This window comes from Molothrus aeneus, chromosome 9 (genome assembly GCF_037042795.1).
Source record: "Molothrus aeneus isolate 106 chromosome 9, BPBGC_Maene_1.0, whole genome shotgun sequence".
In the NCBI taxonomy this organism is placed as follows: domain Eukaryota; kingdom Metazoa; phylum Chordata; class Aves; order Passeriformes; family Icteridae; genus Molothrus; species Molothrus aeneus.
Window position 1 is genome coordinate 9,716,923 of NC_089654.1, and position 17,441 is coordinate 9,734,363.

At 39.0% G+C, this 17,441-nt stretch overlaps 1 protein-coding gene across 1 annotated transcript in view; it reads left to right on the plus strand.

The window, feature by feature from the left end:
* The window catches only part of TESK2 (testis associated actin remodelling kinase 2), a 68,560-nt gene that overhangs the window by 45,038 nt on the left and 6,081 nt on the right, over positions 1–17,441 (plus strand). Inside the window, exons 4-9 of the mRNA XM_066555531.1 lie at positions 6–152; positions 8,472–8,554; positions 10,397–10,472; positions 12,117–12,200; positions 13,334–13,420; positions 16,776–16,911. Coding sequence (XP_066411628.1) covers positions 6–152; positions 8,472–8,554; positions 10,397–10,472; positions 12,117–12,200; positions 13,334–13,420; positions 16,776–16,911 — 613 coding nt within the window. The remainder of the gene's footprint in view (positions 1–5; positions 153–8,471; positions 8,555–10,396; positions 10,473–12,116; positions 12,201–13,333; positions 13,421–16,775; positions 16,912–17,441) is intronic.

The window sequence follows — 17,441 nt, forward strand, 5'->3', positions numbered from 1 at the left end:
TTCAGTACATCAATTGTGGTAACCTGGAACAGCTACTAGATGGCAACCAGCATCTGCCCTGGACGGTGAGGGTGAAACTGGCATATGACATTGCTATGGGAATCAGTTATCTTCACTATAAAGGCATTTTCCACCGAGACCTTACATCCAAGGTACTGTTTATAAAATTAAGGGAACTTCCTAATGAAGGTACTGTTACTGATTGTTGGGTTTTCTCCCTTCCTCCATTCCTTATAGAGAATTGCTATTATATAAGGTGTGATCTAAGACATTTTGAGAAACAAATTGAAATGCTGTCTGTAGAATGAAAACTCTCCTCAAAACATGTTCATAGTTTGTATGGAAACTAGAGAAATTATTATCATGAAGGAAGATCATCCCTTAAATGAGTTCAGATTAGGATTTCTCATAAAGCAGCTGCAGAGTTTTTCTAGTTCTGAATTCTGGTTCAATAAAGTATTTAAATCCCTGGATAATTAAGCACAACAATCTAACATTTGGAACAGGTTAATCATATAAAGAACCCAAATTGAGGGGATTATTACAAATGCACTTCAAAATCTCCTTGTTGTTTTTGTTTCCCTGTGTATTTCACAAATCTCCTGTAGGAAGAGTGACCTTTCATTACTAATTCTGCCTTAAGTGCTGTGTACGATCCTGGTTTATGTTTCTTTCATTTTTAAAGTCAGTAAGATCAATATAGTTTGCCTAAAATTTTCAAGTTCTGATTTTTTTTTCCAGAATAATATATCAGTGGCAGAGTTTTCAGTGGTCGTGGATTTTTTTTTCCTAGTTGTTCTGGTGACATGCTGCATGAATTTAGTTGGCTGAAGTAGCTGGATAATTCAAGCTCAGCTAGAAATATTGACATAGGAGCACTGAGCTGTGTGAGCAGATTGTCCCAGTATTCACACTGGCTCTTACCACCCATTGGAGCCTGTACTGAAGCTTTGCTGTCCTGCCTGTCCTGTTGTCTGGTGCTAATGAGCTGGTTTAAACTCACTGGGGGCCTGCAACATGAAAGTCTTTCAAAACTCTTCTTGAGAAGGCTTCATTATGTCACTTCAATCAGAAGCATCCAGAAGAATGTTCATTTAGTCTAAAAGGAATTATTTTTTAGGATTAGAAACATTTTTTAGAAATACAACCACAACACAGAGTGTGTTTACCAATAAGGCTACTGCAGTTTTAGGGGTTTTTCTAAAGCTTCCTTAGTGCAGTGTTAAACAGATGTAGAGTCTGCATTTAGTCAAGGTGAAAAAAACCAGTTCAGCTGGTAGATGAAAGAAGTATTTTGGTGAAGTCATAAAATACTTTCTTGGCTGTTCTTTCAAGTGAAAGGCACTGAATTCTGTAAGGAAGAATATCAAATTTATTGCCCAGACTTGGAGTCATGTCACTTTGACATGATACACTCAGAAAGCTCCATTTCAGTCACTTTGGTGCGTGCAGGTAAGAGATCCATAAAAATATCTGAAAAGACAACTTGGTATTCCCGTTTCTCTTTCAGTTCAGGATGTATTTTAGTGCATTTAAGAGTAGAGTTACTGCAAGGAACCCAAGTAACTAAGGAGAACTGAGTGCCTGCAGCATTTATTGTAACACATTCTGTGATGGTCAGTCATATGAAAATCCAGTTCCTGGGCTCCCTGTGAATGCCTTTGTTCCTAGCTTTACATAACTGTATGTCATTCTCTGGTGCTGCCCTGCCAGTGCTTCACTGTTATCTATTGTTGAATGCCAATTGTTTGGAAAGCTGCACCCGCTGGGAGGGGTGCGGGATGTCCCGGGAAGAGCAAACTCATCAGAGGCCACGGGAAGTAGTTAAGGTTATTCAAAAACAAATGAACAACAAATCAAACCCAAAGAATTCACTAGCAGTTATGCTGTATTTGGGTGGCTCTTAGCACTAAAGTTATAGTATCTGTGTGGGTCACATCAGAAGCTGTTTGCTTTAAGAATAATACAGAATTTAATTGATGACAGCTATAGTCGGTGTTTTTTAAATTTCTTGGGGATTTTTGGGTTGGTTTTGTGTTGTTTTGGTTTTTTTAAGTTTATTAATTTTTTTATGTCATGTTTCCACTTTCCTTGTTCTGTTTGGAAAGGAAGTAGATGAAGCACCTGGCCTTAAACAACTCATTAATTTTATTAGCTTATTAAGGTATTGAGGAAATAAACTGTAAATCTGTTGGGCAAACTACTCCCCTTTTGGGCAAATGTTTGCACTGCTGGCTGGTAAGTTTTTAAAAAGTAACTTTGTTCCAAAGAAAAACAATGAAAATAACCATAGGGAAAACCTGTCACCAAAATGTTCAGTTCTTAGACTACAGCTTTTGGCTACTGCATGAGAATATGCCTTGGCTTTTACCAGGTTTGTACTGGTGATGGATGAGTTGTCTTCATTCTTACTAGTAAATAGTGTGTGAGCAAGCTGAAGGAAGATGTGATGGACTCTTGCCTTGGGAGAAAACTTGGACTGAACAAGGGCAAATTCAATACTATTCTGTATCGTCCTTCTTTCTTCAGTAAACTTCACTAATTGATGGGATGTCTTTATTATTCAAATGAAGCCAAAGACAAGGGTTTAGACATCTGCAAAAGTCAGAACAGGCTGAGTTTGTAAGGTGGGAGAATGGAGTATTTTTCTATGAAACTTGCTGGCCTTGACTGAAGTGTGAACAGAATGAAACTGAGACTTTCTGTGCAGGAATGTCTCCATGCTTTACATGTTACACTTGGGACAACAGCCCACTGCGAACTGTCCCTTAATATGAATTTTACTAATTTCAATTAATTTAGACCCATACTTCTGCCTTTCTATTTCTGGTAAACTTCCAATTCCTGCAGCTTCCTGGAGTGGATGGTGTCATACATAAATTTTACTGTGTCAGTTATGGCAGCAGAGTTGTCTTGCTCTTAGAATTATATGTGTCAATGTATTTGCTGCCTAACAATTTTTAAGAAAGAAAAGTTCCTGTCCCTTGCCAATCTGAGATTGGAAAATAAGTGGGTTGGGCCATTAGTATATAGCAGGGTGATCTCGCTTCCTAATTGCACCATGTGGAGAGGAACAGAACAGCATTGATACTGCAGGAGGCCAGAGGGAAGAACGGTAGAGAAGAGTAGATGTAGGTCATTATAGTCGATGTGACAGCCCAGGGGCATGTCAGCCCTCATCTCCCACTGGTGCCCTTCCCCATGGCCTTCTGTCAGAAAGAGAGGCAGCTCTGGTTAGAAGGGATGTGCTGCCCCGACAGCTGCTGCTTCCCCATGTCATGAGCAGCTCAGTGCCTGGGCTCTGGGCTTGGGCTGCTGTAGCTGATCAGGCTGAGCTGCCCTAGCTGATAGCAACAGCCTGGCTTGAATCTGTCAGGAGGTACAAGTGGTCAGACTGGCCATTTGCAGCCTGCACAGAGTAGGCGTGTGGGCAGAGTGACTTGGACTTTTTATAGGGCAGGAAATGTGGTGTCCGCACTTTTGACTTGTCATGAAAAGATTTACATGGAAATGAAGCCACAGATGGGTTCTGACAGCCAGCCTTGTTGGCTTATTCCCTGGTCTTGGTACCTGCCAGTCCCTGGCTTGGGTTTGTGCTCTGTCTTGTCACCTTAGTGGTGCTCTCAAATTCTTTACACAGCATATACTGTTCTACTCTGTTCCAGTCTACTCTTTGCAGAGGTGGCAACAGAACCATCTTATACAGTGGTCTCATCACATTTCACATTGAGAACATGCCGAATTCAGTATGATACCATAGACTGATATTTTGACAGTTTACACTCCCTCCCTAAAAATCCACTACCAAAACTCTTGATTAAAAACAAACGAGCAAACCTCCAAACAAATGCCTTTTAATTTTGCAGAATTATATATAATTGAAAACCAGGTTTTATAATCAATAGTAGGTTGTGAGCAGTTTTGGGGAACATTGTGAGTTCCATTGATGATAAAATCTATGTAGAAATTGTAATCTCCAGGCATATATACATATATATATAAACATGTGTGTGTATTCCTGCCAACATCTGCTTTCACTTCACAGTATGTAATGGCTCAGCCTTCTCTCACTGAGAGAGGAGCAGTCTCAGTTACTATGGGACAGAGTCATGTGTGTAAGCAATTACTGTGGATTATCTGATGTAACATAAATTTACTGCCTTTGGGCTTGAAAGTGACATGCCCTGCCTTCCTACCGTGTGTGCTGTTTGCTTCTTTAAAACAAAATAAACCCCATGGCCATGAACAGCACCTTTGTCTGACGAGTCTCGAAGTTGGTGCTGCAGTTGCAAGGTTCCCTTTGTGCTTGAATAAGCTTTTTGTCTGGATATTTTGTACTGAAAAATTTAGCTGTTACAGATGTCTATTTCTAATGATAGTCTAAATACTAAACTTCTACTGATACTTTGGGAAGCAAATGGAACCTCTCCCTTAAGCATAATAGTTTCAAAAGTGTATTTAGTACTGTAAACTTCCTGTTACACATTTAATTCTCAGTGGGGTTTCTCCTGGGGGAAACAGGGGACACTTTTTGAACAGCTGATACATCTCAATTGGCCTTTAAGTATTTTAATTTGGTAACAGTCAGCAGAAGGTTGCAAATGACACTGCAGTGGCATTTCTGTGTTTTCTGGAGTGCACTAAAATCTCTGGGGAGTTTAGCTTGTATGTAATATCATAAAATAAAACAATGATGTTTCTTCATCTAAGCAACTTATTTTTAACTCTGAAACTCTTGAGTCTATTTTCATTTTTGTTTATATAAAATGGGGGGGTAGAATATTGCATTGGTCTTAGTAGGATTATGCTGTGCAAAGCAGATGTTAAGCTCCTGTAACACACAAAGGGGGCTTTATGTTCTTTCACATCTGTCTGCATAAACAGCTATAAACAGCTCTGTTAACTCTTTCAGACTCATGTAGAGAGCTCCTTGCTTCTATTAAGAGATTGCCTCAGGAAGGACTGATGAAGTCCCTATTTTGGGAGGAAAAAACCCCTCAAAAACTCAGCTGAAGTCAAATACTGCCCTCTTTGACAGTGTGAGCTGCCAAAGGAAAGACATAGAGCTCTGTAGAGATCCAGAAAGAAAGCCTGAAAAGGTCACCAAGTTTTATTGCCTTGCAGCTTATACAAATAGTGCAATAGTAAGTCAGAAGTCCTTTCTCAAAGCTCGTGTTATGAAGCTGCTTGGCATTTCATTTCATAGGCAGTTGTTGAGAGAGACTCTTTGCATTAGTGAGGGGTTTGAACTCTTGCATCTCTGAGCTAAAATCCATTAATGGAACTTCTTCATACCACACTGATTTTTTACAGAAACTGAGAAGTATCACTTTGTTAGAAGAAACAGTGCAGTTTGTACTATTGTACTTTTCCTACTAACATACCACCTCTAGATTAAATTCAAAAGCTATTTTTAACCTTTTAGTCTCTACCGAAGCTTTGTCCCTGTTTGATATTGATTTATCTTGTTGGTAGAATGTGAATTCTTTCTGTCTTTCATTGAGTGTGTATGAACCACAGTGGGCTATGTTATGTCACCTATTTATGAATTGCATCTTAAGTCTGGTAACTCCATTATCTGTGCTGTGGGTTTGGCATTACTAGGGTGGGAAGTGTGGAGAAAAGGAGTATGGTGGTGCTGAGGACTAACCTTGACTGCTTGGAGGATCTCAGCACAAAATGCAGCTTTATCATCTGCACAGTCTTGCCCTGAATGAGCAGTACAGGCTGGGGAAGTGACATCTGACAATGCTGGTGTGTGTAGAAAGGGTTTACTACTGATTTTGCTAGGAATGGGCTTTCATTCTTTCTGGGTTCCAGGAAGTCAGTGCTTAGCTATGTAAAAATTTGCCCCAGATGAATTAAATCAGTTTAGTTTCACTACAGTGAGCATTTGTAGTGACACTGGAATTTTATTGTATGGTACATGTCACCTGCTTGTGGCTGATGTAAGTGTGAATTAAAAAGTCACTCTTGTATTGGACTACATATCCTAATGAACTTAAATTCACACTCAGCACTTCTTCATGTGCAAACAAAAGACAAGCATGCACTAATGAGAGAGAGCAGTTTGTGCAGCCCACCATGGCAGAACAGCTCATATCAGTACCCTACAGCAGGAATGTTTCCCAAGGCTTCCCCCTGGTGCCTTCTCCTGGTGGAGTGGCCTCTCCTGTGGGACCTGTGGACCCCACAGCAGTGGGGTGTCTGTGCTGCTGGGTCTCTCCAAATGCTTGCACTGCAAGGGAGCCTGGCTCTGCTGCAGGCAAATCCTGCTCACTGGGGAAGGGGCTCAGAGCTGTCAGCCAACATTGATTTAATGTATGATTTATCTAGGAATAACCTACTTGTATAATAGTTCAGTGCTGCACCTGAAAGCTGAGACTGCCTGGGGCTTGGTGGGGGGTAGGATTGTTCAGCTTCAGTTGATGTATCGCTGTCTAACGGGATGAGATTAGATCCTGGTAAGAACCTGAAGGAATATTTGCTGTCAGGATGATGTTCATTTAAGCTTCCTTTTGGTAACAAAGCAGGCTTGTAAATTATTGTGCATCTTAAGATCAGTAGATTTTTAGTTACGTTGAAAATAGTTCTTAGTCGGGATGTAATTGTTTCCTCAAAATTTTGGAGATCAGGGATTATTGGAGAATGACAATGATCCATAAAACCCAGAAGGTAAAATTAAGTACTGCTGTCTTGCTTGTCAAAATGAATAAAGTGTAAATAATCAAAGGTATAATGCAAGAAGGAAACCTAAATTTCAAAACTAGTGATTACGAATTATAGAGGTTTTTTTTAAAATGTTGAATTAAGAATCATCTTTAGTCACTGAGAAATCTATGGCAGAAAAATAACCTGAATTTTTTTTCTGCACAGAATAGTATCAGCCTTCTTGAACACTGCAAAATCTTTGGTGTCCTCATGGACTTGTTTCTGTGTGGTACACAATGAAATTCCACTTGTCTGAATCATTTGAGTAAGATTTTTCAGTAGTTTTATCCTTCTCAGTTTTAAGTCCACTTACTGTGACCAAATGTTTAAAGAGAGGCAAGCTGAATGAATGCACTCTTTGATAAAAGATAACAAAGCTCGCAACTGAGAAGCTTTGCTGCTCTTTGGGCAAGCACAGTTGATTTAACTTGGTGCATGTTTATGGATCCCCAAACTAACTGTAGTTATTATACTTGAGTCATGCTAAACAAATAAAGCTTTGCATCTCAGGAGTCTGGCATGTGTTTCAAGAGGCTGGCATGCACTTTCTTTACATGATCACAGGAGTGGCTTGCTTAACCTTTTAATTGGCAGGAAGAAAACTCACTTCATGGCCTAAGCCACAATCGTCTCTGAATAATGTAAACAGTGATGACCTGAACTTGATCTTTTAGACAAGGGACTCGCTTTTCTTGGTAGTTGCATTATACAGACAAGCTAATGCTCTGGGGTCAGTGAGGGGCTTTTGTGTATCCAGGCACAATAAAGGCAGAAAGTGTTTCCTGCTGTTTAGCTAATTAATGCAGGGTACCACTCGGCAGGAGTCAGCAGTGGGTTTGCTGCTCACTGCTATTGTCCTGCCCGCAGGAGGATACAGAACAACACGTGCGAAAGGAATGAATTCTCTGTCTTGTTCCATCCATTGCAGGACAGAACAAAATGCAGGGTATCAGCTATTGATTCATTTGGTGCAAGTGGTACTGGAATGGTCAGAGCATATTTCTCAGAGTTGTAAATAAAAAATAAAAAGAAATCGATAATAGCCTATGTGGGATGTGATGCTGTTAGAGCACAATTATCTGTGTGTGTCCTTAAGTTGCCCTCCATCCTGACACTGGAGGGCACATCTGAAAGGAAAAGACTGACAGCATTTCCCTATTACTTTTCTCTTAAATCATGTCTTATGATGTACTGTAAAGTAAAGAATTTTGAGACTCTAAAAGCACATACATATAACTTGGTCACATCTTATATTTTCTGATGGAAGTTTTTTGCAAAGCAGCAAGTTCCTTTTCAGTAGTTAATGCAACAAAACATAGAAAGGTATTTAGAGTCTGCTCTGATCTTGTATTCTGGTCAGGTACAGGCGAATTGTAAAGAGAAAATGTAAGGTGTCATAGTGAACAGCGTGTATTGCATATTTGAGCATAAGGGAGCTAAATCATCTTAATTCTTGTTAAAACCTAGCAGGGTATGTGCTGCCTGTGGCTGCCTGCCTGCCTTCTCAGCAAGTTTTTAAGTGGATTATTAGCTAAGTGGAAGGCTGGTTGCAGCATCTTAAGTTTGATAGACATGTGATTGTGCAGGGGGAGGGTGGGAGAAAAGGGTTGTTGCTCTCAGACAAAAGCTTCTCATAGATGAATATCTTCCAAACTATATTTGTAGTCTTGTTTTATCTATTTTTAATCTGGAATGTTACAGAGGTTTCATGCCCAGATAATAACTCTTCTGTTTGGTTTTTGTTTTGTTTTTTTTTCCAGAACTGTTTAATCAAACATGATGAGAATGGATACTCAGCAATAGTTGGAGACTTTGGTTTAGCAGAGAAAATTCCTGATCACAGGTATGTGAGCTAATCTAAATGAAGTGAGAATTGTAGTACAAATGCAGGCCAGAAGCTCTTGGGAGCCAGGTCCCTGAGACTGTTATTAACTCTGGTACAGAATTTTCAAAAAATACCCTCAGTCTTCAGTCTGGAACTGCAGGCTGGATAGCCAAAATGTTCCAGCCTTAATTACTGTCCATTTTTGATGTTTAGTGGTGACATTGATTCTTCAAAAATATTCCAAGCACTAAAGGATTTGCTCAAGCTTTTTGGTAGATCTCTTAAGGTGGTACTTGGGAATTTTGGGTGTAAAAAAACCCAAAACACAAAGCAAACACAAAAATACTGTCCAGCATTCTGGATTGGGATGATTTTGTAATAAATGTCATTTGTTGATTTCAAGCAACTTTCATTTCTTTGCACTTTCATAAACAATATTCGTTGTCATTCCAGCATCATTCTTATTTAACCTCTGGGTTAGTTTTTAAGATCCAGGATTATAGCAGAGTAAAATAAAATTAATTATAAAATTACTGTCTAACAGTAGTTCACAATTTTCTTTTCCCCAGGATGAAATTATAATCTTAACTCATTTGAGGAATGCACAGGGGACTGTCACAAGCTATTGTCACAATTGAAAATAGTCCTTTTGTCATCCCTCCATTAAAGAGATCAGGGACAAGGATTTCATTGTTCTCTCTGTATATTCACTTGTGTATTGCAGAGTATTCTGACTGTGAAATGTGCTGTCAGATTTTCTCCAGTGTGTGCTTCTGCATAAAATAAATAAAAGCCTTCCAGCACTTTTGACTGCAAAGAAAACAATGAAAGTTGATCTCAGCTCTGCACAGTTTTTAAACTGCACATATCCTAAAACCATACATTGAGAGATCTGAAGGCTTGCATTAATATTGGTGAAACATTGGGTCTAAAAGCTTAACAAAGTGAACATCTTAATTTACAAACTACTGATAAGTACAGCCAGTGTCTGTCTTGTAGCTGCTCTGGAGCACCCTGTGAGGTGCTGAAAGCTTCAGCTGTATTCAGATGAACCCATCACAAAATCAGCAAGACACTACAGGTGCCTTAAGGTGTGCTTAATACCCAGCTTTGAGATGCTCTGAAAACTGAGATTACAGTTAAGGTAGCTTGAGACTAAAGCCAACAACATAATAGAATGGCTGCATTAGCACTATTAGACACTATTTTGTATTTATCTACTTTTACCTCCATTTTCAAAAGCAGCTTTGTTCTTTCAAGTTTGCTGGTAGCAAGCCATGCTACTTTGAGACCTTCAGAGGCCTTTTCTTTTTTAAATAGATATTCCCTCAAGATCAGCTGGGTGACAGGCTGGAACCTTTCTTAAGGCCCCAGTATTCAGCTTTATGGAAACTGCAATTTTTTCAAATTGGTTTACTCTGAGTACTTTTAATTTTTCCATACTAATGGATTCATCTGTCCATCTTGATTTTTATTTTTTTAAATACAATTTAAAAATCTTTATTATTTTAATAATAAATAAGTTTGACTTCATTCAGAGCTGCATATACATCTAGGGATGGATACCTGAATGTCTTGCTGGATGAATGGAGAACTTGGCATTTAGCCCAAAACTGATGTCCACAAACCTTTTTATGTGTAGATGAAGGAGCCAACTCTGCCAAGAATTAGGCAATAAAAACTATTGAACAGCTGTGACCTTAACATAAAACATTCTTTTAAAGTAGCTGGACACGTTAAACTGGAAATAAAATATGAGTAATTGATTGGGAAAGTTAGTAGCAATGCTTGAGCATTTAATTAATGATTCTTCCTTCTCTCCCACCACCTCCCATCCCTATCTATCCCACATTTATATAGTGAGAAGTTACCAGTTGTGGGTTCACCTTTCTGGATGGCACCAGAAGTTCTCAGAGATGAGCCCTACAATGAAAAGGTAGGTACATGATATAAATGCAGTTAGTTGTCAAATGTTTTTCTTCTGTAGCAGTATGCAAGATTTAGAATTTCCATCATATTAAAACTATTGTTATTTTCACTTGTGATGTTTCTGTACTTAGTAACAGAAACAGACTAAGGGAGATTGAGAATTAAATAGCTAATATTTGTAATTCGTGGTTTTTAATCTTGTATGGAAATAGAATTGGCATTATGATTGTTCTGTTATGCTATTTCCATTCTGAAATATCCCACAAACTTAAATATAGAAATGTTTTGTTGACCTAACACCATTTAATTTAACCAAGTCTGAGAAATGTAGCAAAGTAGCTTCCATAACTGTACAGTAGTGAAACCTGGGTAGAAGTAAAAGATCTGTATGTAAACTTGCACAATTCTGTGTGTGTGTCTATGTATCTATATTTATGTATGTATATGTGTGTGTGTGTATAAATATAAAAATAAACCAGCATGTCTTAAGGTGAGATACCTTGATAAGACAAAATGTTCTCCAAAGGTATTTCTAAGTTTTCCTGTTTGTGTCATTGGGAAATGTTTCTTTCAGAGGAGGATCACATCACACTGGGTTTTAGAAGTGGTGTTTTCAATCAGTCTCTTCTTTACACAGGATTTTGTCTCCATTACTTCAGCTCTGCCAGTGCAGCTTTTATGTGATAAAGGCCACCTCCTGTACCTCTCTATACCTAGTAGTTAATACTCTGTTTAATTGGTGGTACTTTTAACTTGCAGGAAACTACCTCAGTAATGAATGTAATAATTACCATTTCAAAGCTTTTAAAAGAGTTTAATTGACCTAAATTAATAATAAAGTACCTAAATCTATGATGCCACATTCCTCATTGACCCTACCATGGGGAGAACTAAAGAGGAAGCAGATGTCATACCTCATCAGCATGAATGACATATAAACAAACCTGATAAGGGATGAGGGATTCATGCTTCTGCCCTGTAGTTTTGTATTCCATGTTTTCCTAAATTTTATTGCCTGAAAAATTCAGGTGGGTGGAAATCTGAGGAACTGTGCAGCTCCAGAGGTAGTCAGATAAGTGCTTACTAAACGTCATGGAAATTAAACCTGATATACAGTGCTGCTAGATAGCTCAAGCTTTGGGAAGACAGTTTTCTCCAGAGGTACTGAACTGAGAAGAGGAAAATGTAATTTTTCTTGAAAATAGCATTAATGTTCTGGCTGGGCTGTGAATTGTGTATTCTAAACCTGTTTTTCTAACCACAGTGATATATGGGCATGTCATGTTTTGGCTATGTTTTTAATTATTCCCATGTGTAGGACATCAGATGGAACTTCACTATTCTTTGTGCGAGGAAGGATTTTTAATTTTTTTAAAAAATTTTATTGCTGAATTAAGAGTAGTTTGGTGGGTTTTTTTTCCTCTTGAAAGAATTTTAAGGTTATCATTGTTATTTGTACAACAAGAATGCTTTCTGTGAGCATGGGTTTCTTCACATGGAAAATGTTAGCTTTAATGCAGTTGCTCAGTGTTTGTGGTGTTGTTTAGTTGTTTCATGATAGCCATTTAGGGTAAGGAGAAACTCAGTGGCAGATAAGAGCACTGAGCATTCATAGCTGAACCATGTGTCTATTGAATTTTTTCTCTCTCAGGCAGATGTGTTCTCCTATGGCATAATTCTGTGTGAGATTATAGCAAGAATACAGGCAGACCCAGACTATCTCCCTCGCACAGAGGTAAGTGGTTGTGTTTATAACATTGGTGGGAGGTGGTGAGTCTGCCATGATAACAGCTCAGCCTTTAGAACTTCTGCCACTGCTGTCAAAGATAGGATGAATAGGTGTGACATTAAAAATAGCCTGTAAAAAGCTTTTGCTCTTTATGCTGTTATTGTGGGAAGCTCCATTGAAGACACTTTCTCAGAGGCTTTGTGCAGCTGCAATCCTCATGGGAATCCTTTCTGCCCCTAACTGGCAGGACATCGAGAGCACTGCAATGCAAACTCTTCCTTTTGTGGAGTGATAGCTCATGTAGACTTCTTGCCAGGTTCACAACGAGACATTTTGGCATTCTGTGTGCACTAAGCAGCCCCCTCCTTGTGAAAGAGGCAGGAGCAGTGTTAACAGCAGCTAAAATAAGTTAACCCATATTTTTGTGTGAACTCTGCTAAGCACAGTGGATCTCAGCTATAATTGAGTAATTAAAGATACTTTTTTCTTTATTCACCCCATCTACAGGGAAGCTTTTGACCCTTTGTGGGGTTATTCCAAATTGTCTATCCTCCTCCATTTCTGAAAATGGAAAATTGCTTAAGTCTCAGACTGCAATAAAAGAAAGATTCTTTTTTAGTCTGCCCTTCAGATTTTATAGACATGCACTTAAGGAACTGGATAATTTGAATTACCAGTTTACCATCCACTGAAAAGTTAGTTGCTATGATGGAAATGTAAAATAACTAAAAAGTTATTTTAACTGATACATTTCCATCATAGCAAAGCCTCTGGTTTTGGAGTGGGCTGTTAATTTGCACTATGAAAATCACTACAGTGAAACATCACAGTATATGGTATTTCCAAATCCACACAGGCAACATTTCAAGTGCAATGGATTGCATTTGAATCCAGGAGGAAGGATGGGCTTTGATGTCAGCCCATTCTCTTACAGCTGTCCTGTATCAGTAATCCCCACTGGGGACGCTGCAGTTTGGAGTGTGCATGAAGTTTTCTCAAACTCCTCTGTTATGTGGTTGCTGAGAAAGGTGCTTATGGTTATTCCTGATAACTTCACATAGGGACCTCCTAAAAGAAGATGCTTTGAGCTAGATAGAAGACCTCATTTATTTCTCTATGCTTTGTTGTCATTTGTACAGAATTTTGGATTAGATTATGATTCCTTCCAGCACATGGTGGGAGACTGTCCTCCTGACTTCCTCCAGCTGGCCTTTAACTGCTGTAATGTGAGTATCTTACTTGAAGGGGAGAGACCTAAACTGGAGTTCTCTAAATCCCTCTGGCTTTTGAAGATAAAGCTTAAAGCATATACAGAAGAGACTTGAAGAGCCTACCTCTAGAAGCAGTGTACCTTCTGGCAACCCAGGAAGTCCCTTTCAGTTTTTATAATCCTTCCCTTCCCCTTGCTCAAAGGTCTGTCTTGTGTTTCTTCAATTCTGTGTTCTGTCATGCCAAACCAACAGGTCTGGCACACTGAACAGCTTCTTGCAGGCTGCTCAGGCTGACCATAACCAGTTGGATGCCATTGACACTGGCTAACCCCTGAGCTGACAAAATCCAGCTGTTGTTGTGTGCAGGCTACTGAGCTATGAAGGAAGGACTGAGTTGCTCTTACAAACAGAGGGGACAAACACATCAAGATCAGGCATTAAACTATTCTGAAGTGTCTGTATGATGCCTTTTGGAAAAGGGGTTTGACAGCCAAATGCTTAGCCTGTGTCATAAAATCCAGACTGTGACTGAAATGATTTAATATCTGTAAGGCTGTAGGCCATGTGCTGTATGGAGAAAATTTTCTGGCAATTATTCAAGTAAAATTGTGATAGTAGATACCTTCCTGGCTCCTTATTGTGAAAACTCCAGGGCAGTGGATCTCTTCTGCTGGTTATCCTGTAACAGAGTTACTAGTACCAATGTATAGTAAACCAGTTTATATAAAATAAGAGAACCTGAGCTTCCACTGCATTCAGCTGATGTTGGCAATGTCCAGTTTGCTCAACTGAAGTAGAGGCAACTTTAAAAAATTTTACTGCACAAAACTTGGCCCTGGATTCCCAACCAGGCTGTGCTGGAACTGATGCCAGCATTGTGTCCAAGTGAGTGCTTTTAAGAAGTCTCATCTCTTTGATGCTTTTGGTGGTTGTTTTGGCCTGATGTCTCTCTTTACTTTGTATTAGTACAATAGTCCATGCTCAAGAAGAGAGTGGTATAAAGGTGAGAATGGGGGCAGTGACTGCTGCTCTTGGTACCACATAGCATAATTTAATTTTTAAAATGTTTGTGGACCTTACTATGGATGAGCTACTTAACTCCTCTTATTTCACCTTAGTACAGCAGAGCTTGCTTTTCCTGGATAGGGGTACATCTCACTCATGTTTATGAAGCCCTTTGATTACATGAGCACTAAAGGGTTTGGTTAGAGGTAGGATTTGGCTTTGGAAAGCTCAGCCCCCACCTGCAGACTCCAGAAATGGTATTGCATCCAAACACATGGTGCCTGCCTGATCCAAAGCAATTTTTCACTCAGAAATTCAGAGTAAAGCTTCTCATGAAGGAAGGGACAGTGACCTTATATTCTCATGTAAAATTTGGTGTGCTCAGAGAAAAAGGGTTTTCTCCTGCTCATTATTGTCAAATGCAGCTTCCTGTATAATAAATGTCCCTTTGCTGAATCAAAATGGAAATTACTGTCTTGTGATCTGGCCATTAATATGCTGATTTCAGTGTGGGGCATGCTGGAATTCACATACCACTCACCTAGGAGAAGGGAAATGGAGTAACAGATAAAGCTTTCTTATATCTTCCTAAGCATGCTGTGCCCCTCAGGAAGAGGTGATCAGTGTGTTAATTTCCTCTGAGACATGGACGTTTATATACCTTTTTATTATGTAATAGGTCAACAAGGTGTGAACTGTATAGCCCAGCTGAACTAATGTGCAAAGCCCTGGGATTTTCTACAGCCAGGAAATGTGTTCTAAGGCACCCTAAGAAAACCAGTAAAAACTGACATTTATGAGTGGATTAAATTTTAAACTTACTGTTATAAAGTGTGTGGGTTTGTAAATAAGCACCTGTAAGAACCCAACAATTACAAGCTTACTTGTGGGAATATTTAATAAATGTAATCATAAATGATCGTGCAAAAAGCTTACCAGGATGAGCTAAGCTGTTGGCAACTGCTGCTTTGAGAAGGAACCTTCTCTTCCATTTGAACAGAATCTGGACTGCTCAGGGATGGAAGAGGCAAATACTGCTCTGAGTAACTTTTCCATTGCTGCTCTTGTCTTGGATCTCACCTAGCACAAATTAAAATAGCCAGAGAGCTCTTTTTACTTCCTCTAACTTCCTGTAGCTTGCAACAGCTCTGTAAGATTCCCAAATTAGTAAGTTTGTCAGAGTACAGTGTGTGCTTCAGTGTTGCCCCTGCCCTACTCTTTCAGTGAGACAGGGAATGCAGAAAAATATTTTCCAATGCCAGTAAATTCCAGCTGCTGCTTTAGAACAGTTTTCTTGCTGCTGTTGATTTCTTCAAGTGTGGCTGCTTTGTTTGGTTTTTGTTACTGTCCATAGGAATTTTTAGCACTTTTCCCCTTGTGCTAGAAGGTGTTCTGGCATTGCTGATCATACCAGTTGTCTTCAGAAAGATCCATCTCAAACAACCTGCAGGGCAGTACGGGGAGGTCTTTGGGGTTTGTTGTATACAAAGCACTACTGTTCCCATTGTAGAGGTGGGATCTGTCTGGGCTTGTCCACTCTGAGAAAGCCTTTAGCAGGCTGGAAACAGCAATCAGGTCAAGCAGAATCGTTTTTTTTTTACTGGAATAAAGTTAACTTTAGGCTGCTGAATTAGATGTTGCTACTTACAGTGGTGAAGCCTGTGACATATATACAAAGTCAGTGCTCAAAATTATGAAATGCTTTCAAAGTTACTGCTTAAAGGAAGCTGCTTGCCCTGTGGTACAATTTTAGTGTTGGACTTTGTTTAGAGATCTGTATCTGCTAGAGTGAATAAATAAATACGTACTGAGAAATACAGACTAATACATATTGATGAGTAGGGGGAATATTTTACCTGGGAAAGATGGATTTTTCTTTTTCCTAATTTATAGCTTTGTCAAATTATATAACCACCCTTGCATCCTTACATGATAGACCAGTACACTGAGTAGTATGGAATAATTACAATCTTTGAAAGATTGACATAGCCATATTGTTTTGTGCAATCCTTTTGAAGTAACATTGGTACATAATATCTGTTTGATAACCAGAAAGAATCCAGAAAGAAATCCTCAACTATCCAAGCTGTTTCAAGCAAACCAACCAACCCCCCCTCACAAGCCATGAATCTGGCAATTTCCCACCTTTAAAATTTTTCCTTTTCATAGAATATTTACAAATTGGAGAGGTGTAATAGAATACTGCTTTTCCCCTTCTTTCTGTAGTTTTTTTGCAATGACAACACACTTAAAACCATTTTGAATTTCCTCAGTTTCCTCAGATTGTCCCTCTCTCTGTCCACTGTGTAAGCAGAATAGCTTGGACAAACCCAAATGGACTTATTTGATTTGTGTGCATTCACAGATGGATCCAAAGTTGCGTCCTTCATTTGCTGATATTGTCAAAACACTGGAGGAAATGTTAAACCGCCTGAGAAATGAGGACTCAGAGAGAGACAGAAAGTTCTTGAACCTTGACAACAATGAAAGAAAACCAAAAGGTAAATGTCTGTACTGTACAAACATTGCTGCTGGGTGCTCACAGCAAGAGGAGGAAAAGTTTCATATTTTGAAAACTGATATTTGGCTATATATGGTTTTATTTACGGTTTATGAATGATTTTACACAAACCCTGAAAATTATTCTGGAGCAATGCTCTATGCTTTGCATTGTGGAATGTCCTTTGGTGAAAAAAACAGCTAGCTGTTTCTTAAAGTGATAAAAGTCTGTCCCCAAGAGTTTGAGAGGAAATTTAGAGTTCATTTGGGAATGGATTTGTAAATTGCTGATAGTATATGAAAACCCATAAATTTTTGATTTATTGCTGCTTTGTACATATACATAATTTCTTTGGTCTATGTTACTTGTAATATTTAGAGGCTTCTTAAATTCCTTCAGGAGGAAGAGCACAGAAGATGCAAGAGTATTATAAAGTACCTAGAAATACTCTGAAAGACGAGAAAAGATGAGTCCCAGGTCTGCTTGGGAATGTTTGACTTGAAAGGTTTTCTTAAAGCTGTCTGGTGCCAC